The sequence below is a fragment of the Trichechus manatus genome, unplaced genomic scaffold (assembly GCF_000243295.1).
Source record: "Trichechus manatus latirostris isolate Lorelei unplaced genomic scaffold, TriManLat1.0 scaffold00019, whole genome shotgun sequence".
Taxonomy (NCBI): Eukaryota; Metazoa; Chordata; class Mammalia; order Sirenia; family Trichechidae; genus Trichechus; species Trichechus manatus.
The window spans coordinates 9,677,521-9,696,035 of record NW_004443955.1 but is presented as its reverse complement, the minus strand read 5'-3'; the positions used below and the strand labels follow the sequence as shown (position 1 = coordinate 9,696,035).

At 54.4% G+C, this 18,515-nt stretch overlaps 1 protein-coding gene across 1 annotated transcript in view; it reads right to left on the bottom strand.

Moving 5' to 3' along the window:
* Nucleotides 1-3,325: 3,325 nt before the first annotated feature.
* APBA2 (amyloid beta precursor protein binding family A member 2) overlaps nt 3,326-18,515 on the bottom strand; it is a 94,520-nt gene continuing 79,330 nt past the window's right edge. The window contains exons 9-11 of the mRNA XM_004372635.2: nt 17,741-17,860; nt 8,485-8,625; nt 3,326-4,594 (exon numbers count right to left, since the gene is read on the bottom strand). Coding sequence (XP_004372692.1) covers nt 4,523-4,594; nt 8,485-8,625; nt 17,741-17,860 — 333 coding nt within the window. The 3' untranslated portion in view covers nt 3,326-4,522. The remainder of the gene's footprint in view (nt 4,595-8,484; nt 8,626-17,740; nt 17,861-18,515) is intronic.

The following is an 18,515-nucleotide window of genomic DNA, read 5'->3' as shown; positions in this document are numbered from 1 at the left end:
CATGGGGCTGCATGAAGCCACCCAGGCCCTCCAGGGCTCCTCTGGGAGCTCAAGGCCCAGCCGGAAGTGCAGGTGGAGTGCCCACACTGCCCAGCCGCCCAGCAGCCCTAGCGGCCACACCTGCTCCCGCCTTCCCTCTGCTCTGTGCAGCCTGTGCCTCTCCTCGCCCCCATCCCCAGCTTCCAGCCCCCTGTAGCTAAGGTGCGGGGCCGGGCGGGAGCTGAGGTGTGGGGTGCAGCGCTGTGGCCAGTGTGACATCCACATAGCTTTACTAGTACTGCTGGTCAGTGCCTCCCAGGGGTTAAAACAGCAGCAGAAAACTAGAATCAGGCCTTTGACCAAAATCGCAGCTTTTCCACGAGAGAGTCTAGAGACAAATACTATGAGATGAATTTATTCAGACTATTAAGAGGGAAACATACTCCCTAACTGTTCTCAAGTGAGGGCTTTTGAAGTCCCGACAAGTCAAATCCCTTTGCAGGTAAAGTCAGAGATCCCCCACCCCTAAGCCCACAAACAAAGCCTTAGTATCCTGGAGCCCAAGCCTCGGAATCAGGCCACTTTCAGAGTCTCTGGGCTGGGAGCCAGGTTCCTCCTGCTTAGGGGTCCACACTTCGGCGTGGGGCTTCACACAGCTTTGTCCCTAGCTGAACCCCTGGGGGCTGAACCTGGAGTTCTCAGACCTGGCTGCGACTCCTTGACTCAACCCCTGGGGTGGCGGCAGGGATGGGGCACGTGAGCATCAGTATTTTCATCCTCTGGCCAAGACGGCAGATGCTAGGCTCCCAGCCCAGCCCTCTGTGCCTTCCCCCCTCTGCAGTCCAGCAGTGCATCTTTCCTGCAGTCTGCGCTCATGCCCCACCCAGCCTGGGCCTCCCCAGTGGTGTGGCGTGGACGCCGCCTGTGTCCCCGCTGCCTCTGCTCCCTGTGGTTCTGAGGTACTCTGCCTCCCCGCCACCCCTGCCCCCCATACACCCATTTTTGTATTTGCTGTCATAGCAAGTCCACTTCGCAGATGGGGAAACTGCACCTGGTTTTATCCTGCTGGGCTGGAACCTGGCCTTCTGCCCCGAGAAATAGGGCTGTTGGGGGCGGCTGTGGGGGCAGGTGAGAAGCCAGGCTGGGCCCTCCTCAGCACCTGCTCAGGGCCCGGGGGCCGCGTGGGCACTAGGAGGGCTCCAGGATGCCAGGCAAGATCCTGAGAAGAGAGGGGCGAGGGTGACAGTGGCCAGGGAATGGCTGGCCATGTGACCGTTCAGCTCAGGCGCCCCCGGCCAGCTCGGGTGCCCCGGGACAGAAGCCCCAGCAGCAGCACGCAGAGCCGGCAGTCCATGTGGCCCACAGCCCTCGTGGCACCTGTGCCCATTGAGGGGTCTGCTCATCTCCATGTTTTGGCATCTGCAATGGCCTGTCTGGGGCTGGGCTGGAGGCGACCCTCCCCTCCATCGTGACCTGCGTCCGTCCCCTCTGCATTGAGGACATCACAGGACCAAGCAGACGGTCTCCACCAGGACACAGTGGCCCAATGATGTCTACCCTCAAGAGCGGATGCCTTTTGGGAGATTGTCTGACCCCGGCCGGGGTGCTGTGGGGTGCTGAGGTGGGCAGGCCCCGGACTCCAACTCTGTGGTCAACAAGGTGGGGGTACACATCGTTCATAAGGACATAGGTCTTCGTTCAGCGTGAAAACCACCATACAGACTAAATGCTTGTAACAAATCATATAAGGAAAAGCTCATTTCAGTGAGTTTTTTTCCTTCCCCTCTGCTGTACTGATTCACAGATGCTGCTAAGGCAGAATTTATAGGAAATTGTTTTCAAGCCACAATAGACCTATTTGTACAACTCGAAGGTTGTATTTATTTAATGTACCTCAAAGTGTTTTAATAATCAGTGTTTTAATAAAAAGTATTTCTGGCCTTGGTGTCCCTGCAGGGTTCATTGGACGGTGATAGGGCCGGGAGCATGGGGGTTCTGCCAGTGAGCGGCCATGAGGGACAGGCCCCACAGGCTTGCAGAAGCATCCTGGCTGCATCACCATGTCTCCCAACATCACTTTGGAGAGGGTCAGGTCTTGGGGGGGGGGGGTGTGAGGGCAGAGGGCAGGCGCCTGGGTGTCCACGGCTGCCTGTCTGAGTGGGATGACTGAGGGCTTCTGGGAGCCACAGACAGCTCAGTGCCCTTTGGACTTTTTACTGTGGACCATTTACGTGTGTGTTTTGGGGGGTGGGGGCTGCTGCGTCGTCCCTCCTGGCTGTGGAGTTCCTCTCTGGAGCCCATTCCAGTCCTCAGGCCTGTGGCTTTCCTGGCAGGAGGTCTCTCCCCTTGTTTTTATTCACGATGTTTCTTTTCCTTACCCAAGGCTGTGGGCCATCCTGGGCTAGCATCTTTTGTTTCTTGGCAAAGGGAAGACTTTTATTCTGTTTTCCGTCCTCCGGCATGGTCAGAGGGAGAGAGCACGTGCAGGCGGGCACCCACATGCTGCCGTCTGTCCGGCTGCGTGCTGTTCTTTGGGTCTCCGCCGCATACTCAGCAGGGGACAGCACAGACTGGGGTCGGCTTTGAAAGGCTGTTTCTTCTATGTGCTGCTGGCCGGCACAGAGCGTAGGTGTTTAATTCACAGGCTTTGGGAGAGGGGCAGGTTGTCAGGCTGACCTGCATCCCAGGCCCTGCAGGTTGTGTCAACAGTCATGGGAGGGGTACAGGTCACTTGTAGTAAGGCCAGAGAAAAGGGTCCTACCTTCTCAGGGTCCCCAGGCTCAGAGGCTGGGCCATCCCCCCAGGCCTCTGACCAAAACCATGTTTACCCCCTTGCCTCTCCATACCAGGAGGCACCAGTGTGGGTGGCCACGGAGACAGGGAGCTATGTACACACACTCACAAACCCTCACATACATACTTGGGCACACACGCACACCCACTAACACACTTTCACACTAACACACACATACAACTTTCACATTCACTCACTCACGCATACACTCAATATACTCACACACACACACACACCTCTCCCAGAGGTGATTAAATTTCACTCCAGAGCTGTGAGTTAGAGCCGTGTCTTCTCCCCAGGACAGGTGGGTGGAGAACCCAGGGCACACCTGGTAAGCCTGCCACCACTTCCAGCTGCTACGGGGTGCTCATCCTGACACTGGTGACGGCAGCACCGGCCCTCTGACCTCGCTGGGGAGCTCACGGGGTAGCTGCTGCCCAAAGGCATCCTTACAGGGCCACATGCGAAGGGGTGCGGCTAGGGGCTGGCGGGGAGGGTCCCCCTCAGTGAACAAACCAGCCACACGGACAGCTAGTCATCAGGACTTCAGGTTTATTGGCGATATTAGCGAAGTCTTCCTAAGGTCAGCTGCATGCAACACACAGGTTACTCCTCAGATACAGGAATCCTACAGCTTTAGATACTGCAAGGTAAGGCTTCTTAAGTCACAGTGTATTCTTCACGGCCTGGGCCAAAGAAAGGGGCTCCAGACAAAATGACACCAGTTAACGCTGACCTCTAATGAATCTACCTAGACTATGTGTTAGTGGACCGACACGCGTGAACGCTGCTGATGGTGACAGCGCCCTGCCCACCCGGTCACCGACACGCATCGCCGGCTGCTCGGGGAATGCAGCAGCTGGTGGTGGTCTCTGCGGGGGACTATCTGGGCGGGCGGGCGGCACGTGTGTGGCTGTGCGTGTCCAGGTAGATTTTCCATCGACCGTAGACACTAGGTGCTCTCCGTGTCCCTGGGAGGAGAATGAGCTGTCCCCAGCCCTGTGGCGGGGAGCGGGGGGTGCCCAGGTAACTTCACAGAGACTATAGGGAGAGGCAGGAGTAACGGCTGTGGTCATAGGTCATCTGAAAACCCTTCAGTCTGAAGAACAATTTGCCAAAATTAAAGTCAAAAACAGTAATATCACCTAAATAAATACGGAGTTTTCACGTTGCGGCCATCACTCTTTATTTAACTCAGGAATGCCTCCTTTCCTGTTAAATAATGACAACCAGTCCCGTGTTCCCAACTTTAATTACAAGTCACCCTGGGGGCTGCGCTGTCCATGTTCTTGAAAAGCGGTGGCAGAGTCCGCCTATCTGGTACCGTCAGGGGCCTCCAGGGGACCAGTGGGGGGACAGAGAGTCAGTCACGGCCTCCCCAGCGGCCCTTGTCCTCGCCCATCCGTCAGATACCCACGTCCACTACAGCTTCAAGGAGAAAAGACACACACTCTACACCACACAGAGTACACACAACACCCTCGTCAGTCACTGAGGAAACAGTTCGGAATGTGGCAAAATACTTGAATGTTTTACAAAGGTTCTGTTTCTGTGACTCTCCTTTGATAGAGACATACCCCTTCTTGGCCAAAAAAAAAAAAAAGGGTGGGTGGGGGCATGCCCACCAGGGAAGCTCGAGTCCTCCGACGCTGAGGGTCGGGGTCGGCCCAACATCCTGGCCTCCCGCTGCAGCCAAGTGCCCAGTGCCTCTGGGGCCCGGCGGTGGAGCTCCTTCGGTGAGGCCGCAGCCTAGATGTAGAGTGGGGTCTCCTGGCCCGTGAGGAGCCGGAACATGGCGGCAGGCATCGTCTTCATGTGGATCTGTTGGTGGTGGAGAGCAGGCTGAGCACAGGACACCCTGCGCCCCCTCCCCTCCCACGGCCAGCCTGACGTGAAAAGTCCCCGAGAGTCTACCAGAGTGAGAAGTGTGACCTGCCCACGTGTGGGCAGTGACCCCTGCTCGGCTTGGCTCAGCTGACAGTTTAGGTTCCTGGGCAGCCCAGACCCTTCCCAATGTCGGGGTGGCACCACTGCTCCAGGAGGGGACGGGGCACACCCCCCACCTCTTCAACCAGCCCAAAGGGGAAGAGCTCCAGCTCCCATCCAAACCCTGGCGGCAAGGAGGGAGGGAGGAACAGCTGCCGAGGGGAGAGGGAGGCATCCTTGGGTCCCACCCGCTTCAGCTCTCCCTCATGCCCTGCCTGCTCTCCCAGGACCACTGGGGTCCCTCCATCCATCCCCACACCTCCCTTCCCCTCTGCTCCACAACTTCTTCAAATGCACAGCACACCCACTGCTTCCCTGCCTAAAACAAGGCTTCCCAGGGCCTCAGAATAAACTCCCAGCCCTGTGTCGTGGCCTCCAGACCAGCCCTGTCTGGCAGTTTTCTGGGGTCCCCTGGCCTGGCCTCTCTGGCCTCTTTACCTCCCTCCACCCAGGGCCCTGGCCATCTCTGTTTCCCTGACAGCCCAGCTGCAATGGCTCCCACCCCACCTCCTGGTCTCGAACCCCGCTCTACCTTCTCGCTACCTGCCCCTTGTTTGTTCCTTTTGAAGCCCCAATTTCTCTCCAACTGGAAATTAAGCTGCACATGGCTAAATTCAGAGCACAGGAGCTATCTGTGGAGTGAACGACAGACGGGGTGCTACCCTGAGCAGAGGAAGTATGGTTTCATTTGGCTGTAGACATCCCAGTCCTCCTGCTCATAAAGGCTTCTGCAGCCAGCCCATGCCTGTGCAGAGGGAAATGAGTCAGGGAGCCCTTCCACAGGACACAGGTCAGGCAAGGTTTGCCTCACTGACCCCAGCCCAGGCCAATGGCCCCTGCACTTCCTCCGCTTGGTCCCACAGTTCTCCCATCCTCCATGGGCAGCCTAGCCCAGGGCCCCTGACCCCGCAGGTGGGCATTCACCCGGACAGATCTGGCTGGCCTGGGCACTGCTGGGAGGTGCAGCTGCCCTGTCTGCTCTTCCTCGGGCGAGCAGGTCTCAGGCGGATGTGACCAGCCCAGACGCAGACAGGGAGTGAACCGATATGTCAAACAGGCGCAGATGCATTTTTGTATTTGTATTGTCACAATGCGCCCCCACCCCACACACTGGCCCCAGGATTCCTTGATCAGTTCATTTCAAATGTTAGCTCTTCCTTCACCCCAGGATAGCTCTTTCCATCAGAAGACTCTCCCTGTAATTCCTCAGTCTGAAACCCAACCCCCAAGACTCATCGAAACCTCAGATCTTATCAGTGACTAATCTTTCAAATGTGCTAAGAGTGATGGAAAATGCAGGCAGACACTTTCATCTCCAGCTGTCCCAGCCACATCTGAGGAGGCCCGGCCCATAGGGCTACAAGGCCCCTGGCTGCTCTCGCAGCTCAATGAATATCAATTCATCTCAGGTGGGAAGAGCGGGAAACGTTTTTCCTCACTCTCAGCTGACTGCACTCAACTGATTTCTTCAGCCATGTGTAGCTGATCACCCGGTGGGATGGTCATCTCCAGAGTCTACTTAGAAAAATTGGGTTCTCCTTTCTTAGGAGTTATTTATAAAAGGAGGCTAATGGTGCCTGCCTGGCGCCTCTTCCTCCTGAAAGGCAGCCGTGGCCACCACAACCCAGGGAGAAAGTGTGCCTCCTCCCAGCCCTGGCAGTTTCCCAAAGCATGGAGCCGGCCGCCAGGGCCTCAGGAATTGTGATCTGAAGGGATGGGATCTGAAGGGACACTCAGGACACAGCACCCATACCACCCACCCAGCTGCCAAGGCAGACCCTCGCCCACCCCATAGGCCGCAGAGCCGGAATCCACTCCCTCTCCCCACCAGCCACCGGAGGGCGTGCTCACAGATACCTGTGTGGGCTAGCCACTGCCCTGTTTAAATGCCCCCAGCTCCCCACAGCCCTCAGAATCACCCCAAACTCCCTGCCCAGCACCCATGCTCTTCACAATGGCCCCCTCCCAACCCACCTCGTCAGCCTCACCCTCTGTGCTATCACCAACGCTTTTCCTAGGGCAACCCACTCACTTCCTACCTCCTTCACAACCCTCTACACATACCCACTCACATCCACTCACACATTCACACACATCACACGCATACACACACATCCACTCACACTCATGTATCCACTCACATCCACACATGTCCAAACACATCACACACATCCACTCATACATCCACTCACACATAGCCACACATCGCACCCACACATCCACTCACACACATACATCACACACATACACTCACAAATCCACACATCATACACACATCCACTCACATCCACATATATCACACTCACATATACTCACACATCCACACACATCACTCACACATTCACACGTCACACTCACACATCCACACACATCACATACATCCACTCATACACATCACACTCACATATACTCACACATCCACACACATCACACTCACACATCCAAATACATCACACACATCCACTCACACATCCACACATCACACACACATCCACATACATCATACTCACATACATTCACATCCATACACATCCCTCACACATCCACACACATCACACCCACTCATATACATCACATTCACAGATCACACTCACACACACATCACAAACATCCACACACATCACACATACACATCCATACACATCACTCACACATCCACATATCACACCCACTCATACATCACACACATTCACAGATCACACTCATATATACTCACACACACATCACACACATTCATATACCCACACACACTCACATTTCCATTCACAGATGCACACATAGACATCACATTCACACATATACTCACACCCACACTCACTCATGCACTCATACATATACACATACACACCCTCACACCCACTCACTCACACACCCACACTCACACACTCATACATACACACCCACACACACAGAGACACATACACACTCATATACCCACCAACCCCCCCCCCCACTCACATCCACACATTTCTCTCTCTCTCTCTCTGACACTGGGTGAGGCGTCCTTCCCATGTGCTGTGGCCTCACTCACTGGCGTCTTCTTACCCTGAGTCACCCTGGTTTACTTGTGGGCCCCTTAAGGAACACTGTGCCCCTCCGCTGCATATGCTTGTCCATCCTCATGCTGGCACAAGACTGATGCCAGAAAGAGCCAGAAGGAAAGGAAGGTTACAAGCTGGCGAAGCAGGAAAGGGTCAAGCAGCCACAGCTGAGCCTGCTGTGTGGGCAGGAGAGGGCAGGCAGTGGGGCAGCAGGGGACTCACTTCCATGATGCCAGGGCCCCATGTGCAGGTCAGTGCTGCAGAGGGCCACAGCCCCCAGCTGAGCGTGTATGAGTCAGTTCTGGAAGCACAGTAGAAGGAGCTCCATCCGGCTGCCTTTGCTCTCCAGTCTGCTGAGAGGTTCGGCTGCACAGTTCCACAGAGGCAGAACCGAAGGGCCGAATGCGGCCTGCCACCCTGCTCATACTGTCACAGGCACTCCCCAGTGGGGACCGCCTGGCCAGCCCTGCTGGGGCCCAGTGTCCCACTAGAGAGGCTGGCTGGCAGAGGTCACACTGAGCCAGCAAACAGACACACTCCCCGGTCCTTAAGAAGGGCAGACTGTCTCTAGGTGGGGCTGATGGCTCTCCTGAGCACATCATACACCCCGCATATGGGCTGAGACGGCCCTGGACTCAGACCCTGGTCCCAGAAAGGTGGTGGGAGGGAGCCAGCAAGTCTTACCTCCCCGACAGAATTAGATAGGGCTTGAACTATCTTCTCGTGGGCTGTGGCCACGACACTCTGCCCGTTGATCTCGATGATGCGGTGGCCGACGCGGACGCCGCCTCGTTCTGCGATGCCCCCTCTCATGAGGCTGCAAATCTAACCAGACACATAACAGGTCAGCACACATATACCTGCCCCACCCACCAGGCACTTGTCCACATCCCCCAAGACAGAGAAATCAATCCTGCAGAGGACACAGTCCTTCACAACAACAACAAAGAGTCAAGGCTCTGGCATGTGGGAGAACCTTCCGGGCCCTCAGAACAGCCCCCACCACAGTGCAATCTGCCTCCACCCCCAGGAGCCGGCCAGCCTCCAGGGCCTTGGATCCCTCATTGTCATGCAGTGTGGAGTGCTGGTAATGCGACGGAGCGCCCAAGGGGGTGTGGGGTCAGGAGCACATATTCTGGAAGATTCTCTGTCGGTTGCACTGTGCTCCTTTAAAGCAAAGACAATGACCATTCCTGCTTCACAAGGGATGAGGGGTAAGGTGATGATTTAATGACCTGACAAATGGAAAGAGACTGAGAAAATGCCTGACTCCACTCTATTGTGAGATTCACAAAATATTAAGGCATCAGTCAAGCTCAGCATTACTGTAGACAACAGGGAAAAGGCACAGACCCCGGGGGCAAGAACCGCCAGCTTACGGAAAGCAGGTGGGGCATGGCTTGGTGGGGGGAAGGGGACACCACACCCAGAGAGCCTTCTGCGGGGCTCACCAGAAGCAGCACTGGGCTTGCGGAACCCCTAAAGGAGTGGGAAGGAAAGCACCATGGCAGGGCTTGACCTGGGAGGCCAGTGGAAAGAACGCATGAGGAAGACTTAGACCTCCAAGTACCCCTCTCCTCCTCGCAGCCAGGCGACCTCTTCCCTCCCACCCTGGCGGAAGGCAGAAAGTTTAGTCTCTAGGGAACTGGGAGGAGAGGCTCTCGGCTGAGGACTCCTCAGCACTACAGAAGGCAGGCGTGTGTGCTGAACAAAAACGGAGGGGGGATGGAGTGAAAGTTCACATTCTGAACTGTGAGAACCCCAGGGACCTTTCTTTAAGCCAGCAACCTGAGAAGTGGTAGTCGGGCTGTTACTACCCCCATGTTCCCAGGCAGGTGTGGAGAAGACTCTGGAGAAGCTGACTTGCCCAAGACAAGAAATGGTTGGGTTTCCATCTGATTGGCTACAGCAAAACCAAACAGTCAACAAGTTTCTCCTATGCACACAAGGCTTCCAATCAGTGCTGGCCTTTTAAAAAGAATGGACAATCATACCACATAACCCAGCAATCTTAATCCTAAGTATATATCCAGAAGAAGTGAAAGCAGAAACACAAACAGAAACCTGCCCACCAATGTTCATCACAGCACTATTCACAATAGCCAAAAGGTAGAAACAACCGAAATGTCCTTCAACAGATGAATAGATAAACAAAATGTGGTAAATACATACAATGGAATACTACCCACCCATAAAGATAAACCAAGTCCTGATACATGCCACAACATGGATGTACCTTGGAAACACGAAGCTGAGTGAAATAACCCAAAAAACCCAAACCCAGGGCCATCAAGTTGATTCTGACTCATAGCGACCCTATAGGACAGACAAGAACTGCCACATAGGGTTTCCAAGGCTGTAAATCCTTACAGAAGCAGACTGCCACAGTGAAATGTCTGTTGCAAAAAGACAAATACTGTATGATCTCACTTATATGAAATTAGCAAATATATAGAAACCAAAGATTATTAGTGGTCACCAAGGGAGGGAGGGATGGGGAAAGGGGAGTTTTTTGCTTAGGGGGCATTGAGTTTATGTTAATGGTGGTGCAATAATTTGGGAAAGGATAGCAAGAATGGTTACACAACTTAAAGAATGTAAGCAATGTCACAGAAGTATACATGTAGAAATTGTTGAATTGGCATATGTTTTGTAGTATATATTTTCAACACAATAAAAAAAGAATGGACAGTCAACGATCACCAACTGTTTTGAGAAAAACTTCTAGCAAGAAAGAAAAGACCAAAACAAGTGACAAAGCAGACAGAAACGAGATCACAGAAGAAACGGAAACAGGGGGCAGAAACAACCTTCAAAAACTACAATGAACAGCCTTAGAAAGAAAAGCAAAGGTAATGTATTTGTAAAACCAGAACATAATCTTCCAAGAATAAGAAAGTTCTTGGGCATTAAAACATGACAGCAGTTAAAGAAAAATTCAACAGAGGACAGGAAACTCTCAAAGAAAGAAGAAAAGAAAACCACTCTGATTTGAAGGTCATAATTTCCAGACTGAAAGGGCACAAATCAATGAACAACTAAAGACACATACCAAGGCCCATCTCCATGAAATTTCAGGACCCAGGGGACAAAGTGAAGACTCTAAAAGCTTCCAATGAGCACAAATGAACTACATACAATCGAGGGAGAACCAAAGGGCATCACCCTTTTAACAACAGACCTAGAAGTCAGAAGACAATGGATACTACCTTAAAAGTCCTAACTGAAAGTTATTTCCTGTCTGAATTATCTAGTGCTGCTATAACAGAAATACCACAAGTGAGTTGCTTTAACGAACAAATTTATTTTCTCACAGCTTAGGAGGCTAGAAGTCTGAATTCAGGGTGCTGACTCTAGGGGAAGACTTTCTCTCTCTGTTGGCTCTGGAGGAAGGTCCTTGCCTCTTTTGAGCTTCTGCTTCTTGGTTTCTTGGAGATCTTCATGTGGCTTTGCATCTCTCATCCCCCATTTCTTCCTAGCTTGCTTGTTTAATCTCTGTTATATCTCAAAAGAGACTGACTCGAGACATACCCTATACTAATCCTGTCTCATTAACATAACAAAGGCAATCCATTCCCAAATAGGATTATAACCACAGACACAGAGATCAGGATTTACAACACATATTTTGGGGGGACACAATTAAACCGATAACATTTCCATCCTAGAATTCTATCCCCAGCCAAACTATCACTTAAGTCTATGAGAGTAGAATAAAAGAGATTTTCTCAAACATGCAAAGGCTCAAAAAAATACTTCCTTTATATATTCTTTCTCAGGAAGTACTGAAGGAACTGCTCCACCAAAATGAAAGCATAAACCATGAAAGAAGACATGGGGATCCCAGACACAGGGCATAGGACACCGAAAACTAGTGAAGGGAATTCCCAGGTGACATTTTAAAGAAATCTGGTGAGGAGCTCTATGACAGGCCTCACAGAGAGGACCCAATCCAGAATGCAGCAGGAAAATGAAGAATTTCAGTAGGTAAATCTCCAGGGAGAAAATACAAGCAACAGTTATTCGATGAGGGATTTTAAAGTTACACTAGTGAGTGTAGAGATAAATTAATGATACGTACACAGCAGAATAACTGATGCATTTGAATTATGGTGTTGGTGAAGAATACTGAATATACCATGGACTGTCAGAAAAACAAACAAATCTGTCTTGAAAGAAGTACAGCCAGAATGCTCCTTAGAAGCAAGAATGGCGAGACTACATCTCACGCGCTTTGTACATGTTATCAGGAAGGACCAGTCCGTGGAGAAGGATATCATGCTTGGTAAAGTAGAAGGTCAGTGAAAAAGAGGAAGACTTCCAACAAGATGGACTGACACAGTGGCTGCAACAATGGGCTCAAGCTTAACAATTGTGAGGATGGTGCATGGCCGGTCAGCATTCCATTCTGTCACTATGCGTTGGAACTAACTTGACAGCTCCTAACAACAACAACAACAGCACAGAAAACTAAACAATGAAAAAATGAGACAAAATGGAAAAACTGCTGTCCACAAGTTTGTCTCCCTTTCTTTCCTGGTAATAGAGTCGGATCTGAGATATGGCTGCCAGCTCAGCCCTGTTTCCCCAGTCCCCTTGCAGCCATGTGTGGCCATGTGACCAAGCTCTCGGCAATGGGATGTGACCTTGAGTGATAACGTGCAACCTCTTGCTCCCTTGCTTGAGAGGACAGCTCTGGCCCTGGGCCTTGCTCTGTTGGGCTGGCTGGACTGGGAACATGAACAACCTTGGATGCTACATGCTGAGGACGGCCCAGCTGCGTCTGCGGTGGACAGAACTGCCAACAATCTGGCACTCTGCCCTGGGACTGCTCCAGGAGTGAGATTCCGTGTCTATCCCGTTTGAGCCATTACCCTAACTAACACATGATGTGAGTCACCTATGAACAGACCCTTACAGAGACACCAAAACGGAAACGCTGAATACAGATTCAGTGCTGACTTGTGAGAGACCTGTCTGGGGGAGATTGGTGGGCAGCAGAAATACATGTGCATGAGAGGTGTCAGCTAACCTGCATCTTCCACAGCAGGAAAGCGTGATGTCTTCAATTGAAAAACAAAGAGATGGCAGCATAAGGGCATGATTTAGAAGACAGAAGAACTAGAAGGTTCTGTTAGGGGTTGGAGGTGTGGCCTCTGGAGGGAAGAACAGGAAGGAGGCAGAGCAGGCATTGCTGGATTTCACTGTAAGCACTGCAGTACGGTTGGAATTTTTAAAAACCATTTACAAGAATCACTTTGTTAAAAATAACAATCTAATTTAAAAAGTTTAACTCAGTCCCTGGTCCATGATAAGGACTTGCCAAGTGGCAGCAGCAATTGTTCTGAGGAGCAGACAAATATCCCTTGTCCCTACCTGCCCACCCACCTGCAGCAGGGGGAGCACCTGCCTCACCTGGAAAAGTCCTCTCTAAATAACCCCTTCAAGGGAGGGGCAAACAGCAGCAGATGTACAGCAGATGGGCTTTGCTCTCAAAATAAACACCTCTCCAAGTCCCAGGCTGGGCTGCAGATGCCTTCTCCAGGACAGTCCCCCATCCCTGTCTGTCCCTGTTGCTCCAAGCCCTCCTCAGCATCCTGCACACCTTGGCTCTCAAGGGGCTCCTGATGGTGGCCGCTCCCAATTCCACGATGACAAACCGCAGCTGAGATCTCTTCCCCCCGGGCCTTATTCCTGGGCATGGCCAGCCCTTCCTTTATAATTCCTGCACCAAGCAGTAGCCCTGTGTAAGGTCTACCTGTCATAAAGGGGCAGAGTTAGCCCTTCACGAGGGCCACCAGGCAGTCACATGTGCAGGAGTGAAGTCCTCTCCCCAACAGGACAGGGGCCATAACCCGTGTTCAAAATCTCACGCAAAACCATGAGGTGGCTACATTCTTCAGAGGGGTCCGCGGCCCTCACATGTTTACGGGTCACCTTGCTGGAGCGTACACTCCTGAGATGCCAGGTCATCTGTGCACCCAGCATGGCCCGAGCCCCCTGGTCTGTGTCCAGGCAGAGTAGGCCGGTGGCCTGGAGGCAATGTGGGAGCTGGGTGCAGGCAGCCAATGGGAGGGACCAGGCCTCTGGGTCCCAGCCCTGCCTCAGCCCCTCAGGGTGGGCTGACCCCTCTCTTCTCTGGGCCCTGCCACCTCCTCTATCTGATAAGGTCTCAGCCACCTGAGCTTGCCCAGAAGGTCGGAGGAAGGGGAAAGATGACAGAGGCCAAATTCGCCTGACAAACTCAGAGTGCCCTGGGTAAGGCCTACCTGTCATAAAGTGGTGGAGTTAGCCCTCCATGAGGGCCACACAAGAGGGCCAATCCAGGAAGAGAGTGGGCTGCTGGCAGCACCGTCCACACCTCAGGCCTCCCTGCTCCCCCAGGGACGTAGTGCCCATGTGTGTAAGGGGGCCGCTCAGAAGTGGACACAGAGCACCTGCTCTGCTGCCATTCCCACTCGCCCCTGAGAATCTCCTTATCAGAGGGAGAACTTAGAGCTAATTGCACCCAAATGGGACTCTTGTGGCCCAGAGCTACCCAAGCAAATTCCAGTGTGGGGTGGGGGTGGGGTGTCAAGCCAAGCCAAGGAGCGAAGATGGCAGTCGGTACCCTAGGAGGTCAAGGATCAACCTGCCTGTAGAAGACAAGGCAGAAAGGCACCTCAGAGACCGAGGTTTTCTTTTTGGAGGCTCTGGGACAACGTCCCCACCCTCAGCCCAGATGCTTCAAAGGGGTGCCCGCCTGTGTCGGTACACGGGCCGTGCACACGGGCCACCGTCAAAAGCCATGCTGCTCAATGGCCTCCTCCAGCCAGGTGCCCTGCCACGGCCTGGTCACCAGATGTGGCCGGAAGACTCTGCTTCCTGGGGCCAGCTGGCTGGAGAGACAGGAACGCTCCACCCCACCCATCCCACTCTCCTTCTCAGGGCTTGAGCAAGGCTTACAGGCCACTGACCACAGGCCGGCCCTGGAACCCACCACAAGATCCTGCCTGCCCTTTGTTCTCTGAGTCTGTCCGTCACAGATGCACAGGCCTTTCCCAAATGCCAGTGTGTTTGTGGATACAGTGTGGGGCCCACAGCCGCCCCTCCCCACGCCCAGGGCCCCTCTCTTGCTGCTCCGACAGGAGCCGTGGGGCCTGTGCTTGGCGTGTGGGCTCAGCAGGAGTGGACAGAGACAGCCGGGCCTTATGGCCACCTTTATCCACAAAGGGGGCACACCCATCTGTCAAAGAATGCTCCAGTGACCTGATGCTCAAACATCCCACACAAGCACTGAGGATTAACTTCTCCAAAGAATTTAAAGGTATTTTGTTTCAAACGTAATTGGCTCTTTGAAGATCCTGAAGAAGGTGCTTCAGGGTGGCCTGGGTCACTTCGCCGCCTGGCCAGGTATTAAAAGGAGGCCTGGAACCTGGGCCAGGCTGGCGGAGGGCAGGGAAAACAAGGCACGCCCGCAGGAGTCGGCGTCGTGGCCTGGGTTGACTTCAAGAGCATGTTGCCCAGGAGGAAGCTGGGGCCTCCAAGGTGGAGACCAGTTGACTTCTTGACAGGTATCATGGGTACAGAGGGGAGAGATCTGCTTACAAAGAGCCTTAACTGGGTTCTCCAGGACCTCTCTGCAAACTAACGCATGTGCTCTGGGTGTAACGAAGCTAAAAGTGGAAACCGTTTATGCAAAACTAATGTGGATAACGACTAACTTCTCCAGGGGCCTCAAGGAACCACAGCTTTGTGGCACTGGTTGTCAGCAGCACAGTGCTCCCGTGGTCTCAGCCAAAGGGGGCTGGCCAACCAGGGGGCTAAAGACTGGGAGGTTGAGAGGGTCACCTGGTTGCTGATGTCCTGGGCCCTGGTACAGATATATCAGCCTCTGCACTGGTCATGTGCTGCCAAGTTCACATGCTCACTCTCCCACTCCACCACGCAACAGAGTGTGATGGCGGGAAGTGGGTGTGGTCTCTGAGTTAGCGTGCCTCTGGGAAGGCCTGGAAGAAGTGAGCCCCAGGAAAGCCCGCCGCTGCAGGCCAGCCAGGGCAGCAAGGACTGCAGGTAGTGACCAAGCCAGGCCCCTCTGGGATGCAGGTGGGCAGGGGCCGAGGCCGAGGGCCATCCTTACCACACTGTAGGCAGCAAGGGATGGCTCTTCTGTCCCCAGGGCAAACCCTTGGACAGGAGCAGCCAGCACCCTTGGCCTCCTGGATGTTCTCTAAACTCACTTCCCCCACGAGATCCCACTGAGTGGTGAAGCCCAAGGTGCTTCTGAGGCTGAGGCAGACGGCTGGGCAGGCTGGGCGGTGGGCACCCCGGCCTGTGGCTGGTGACACTGCCAGGTATGGGTGGCAGTTGCGTGGGAGCCTGCATCTGAGTGCCCACAGACACCCATCCTCAGCACCCAGACACTGTGCAAGGGCGCAGTCCCAAGGCTCGGACAGGAGGAAGCGGACAGCCTGTGGCAGTCACCCCAGGCCTTGGCCTCAGGGCCAGGCAGATATGTGCGATTGACATGTGCAGCCGCCACACTCCGTCTTCAGTGTCACAGGGAGACATCATGACAAGGGTGTACCCTGCAGACTTATTCACTTCACCTGCAAACCGTCCCCAGCACTATCGGGCGGCTGGGTAGATCCGGGAGAAAGCCCACTGCAACCATCACACACCCTTCTTATAGCCGCCGGCCTCCCCCATGAAGCCCTGCACACGAGCTGTGGACCCACAGGCAAGTGGGGGCCCGTTTCGCAAATGGGGAAGCTGAGGTCACATGGTGAACAACAGCTTGCGAGCAGGCAGGGCCAGCCAAGGTCTGTGACGTCTCCCCGCCTGAGCTGCTCCTTGTCCACAGCAGTGACCCAAGCCCCCAGACTTCACTGACCACTCCCCCACGCTAGGTCCTCCCATCACCCAGGACTCAGAACCCGCAGCAGTAGCGGATGCACCAAGAAGCTGCTGAGGCCCCGCACAGGACCCCTCCCTAGGCATCTATGGCCTGAGAGGGGCCCTGGCAATGTGGTCTTCAGAACTCTGTTTTATTTCCCCAACTTGAGGCCCCATGGAATCTGACTTCTGCTTCCCTGAGCTCAACACTCCCCAACCCTTCTGAGAAGCCCCCTGTCCCTTACTGCTCTCAAACCTCCAAGCCACTCACCCCTGACCCGGCCAAAAGGAGCCTCTACTCCTGCCACCCCACCAAAGTTGCTCTCTTCCCCTGCTCTTTAATATTCAAGGCTGGCTTGGTCAATTGGGGAATTCCCGGCCCCCCTCTCCTGCCCTCCGTCTGTGACCATGGCCCATCCCTGGGGCCTCTGCAGGAGGAAAGACCAAGGAAACGAACTTATACCAGCCAAACGCAGTCAAAGCGAAGAGGGAAGCTATGAGCTGAAGTCTGGCCGGGGACCAGTCACAGAATTTTGGCCAGACTCACTCAAGCCCAGCATCACTGCCTCCTTGAAGCCCTCCCACTTCCTCAGTGCCTGGCCCAGTGCCTGGCACAAGGCAGGTACCTCATGGCTGTTTGCTGAATGAGGAGTGGATAACTGAATGAATGAGTAAATGAAAGAACAAATGCCTGGGTATCTGCTTACTGCCCACCGTGAGGCTGGTGCTGCTACTGGCTGCATGTGTCCCAACCACAATGGCAGGGAGCCTCTTGCCATTCCCTCTCCATCGGGGAAGGCGCTTGCTAAGATCAGCCACCACAGGGGCAAAGGTGCCATGGGCAGGGCATGAAGGCCACGCCCCAGCCCTCCCGGCCTAGGCCAGCGCCAGCCTGCCCCAGAGCCACTGGAAGCCCATGTCCTGGCTGCCAGCGCACTGGGCACCTGACCTGCCCTGTCAGGCAGGGCAGCTCCACGGGCAGGGGCAGCAGAGAGCTGCCACAGCCAAGTCTCCAGACCCAGGCCTCATGCAGTGGGGGCAACCAGGAAAGGAGAGGAGGACTTACGATTCCATTCTGCACACTGAAGCCCAGCTGGTACTTGAGGTCTGGCCGCTTGATGAGGACTGTGGTGACTGGAGGGCAGCTGACGATGTTGAGCTTCACCTGCGTCTGGTTCTTCAGGCCCTGCAGAGTGTGGGGACGTGAGTCACAGCATCACACGCAACCTTACATGCCTATGAGCACACCCTCCTGACACTGACCAAGGCCAAGGCTGGACCTGGGGCCACCGGGCTAGCCTGGACCTGCCCTCCCACCCTGGGCTGTGAGAACATGGGTGAGGCAGTCACTGCTCAGAGGCTCAGTATCCCCTCTGCACCGAGGGGAAAGTGCCAGCCTGCCCCTCACCCTGGGCTGCTACGTATTAAGGAGGTAGTGGGCATGTGACTCCCACCCTGTGCTCGGTGCCCTCTGACCTGGACAGACACAAGTCGCCCTCCGCCAGGAGCCGGGCTGAGTGCTGCCTCACAGAACCCAGGCCAGGCACCGTGGTCACTCACAGGTGTCCATGGGAGGGGCCTCGTCACACCCAAATGTAGGAGAACTTCCTCACTGGAAGAACTCTGGGCCTCCTTTCTCAAAGCAGAATGTCTCTCAGTGATGGAGCTGCTGTGCTGATGGGGGAGAAGGGGCCAGGGTATGGAGAGACATGGGCAGTGAAAACTGTGAGCAGCAGGCCGGGGCTCTGGGGGCCATGCTCAGACAGACCCAGCCTGGAGCCAAGGGTGTCCAGGCCCCAGAGACGATGTGACTGTCAGTGGGCACCCCAGGCCACAGTTCT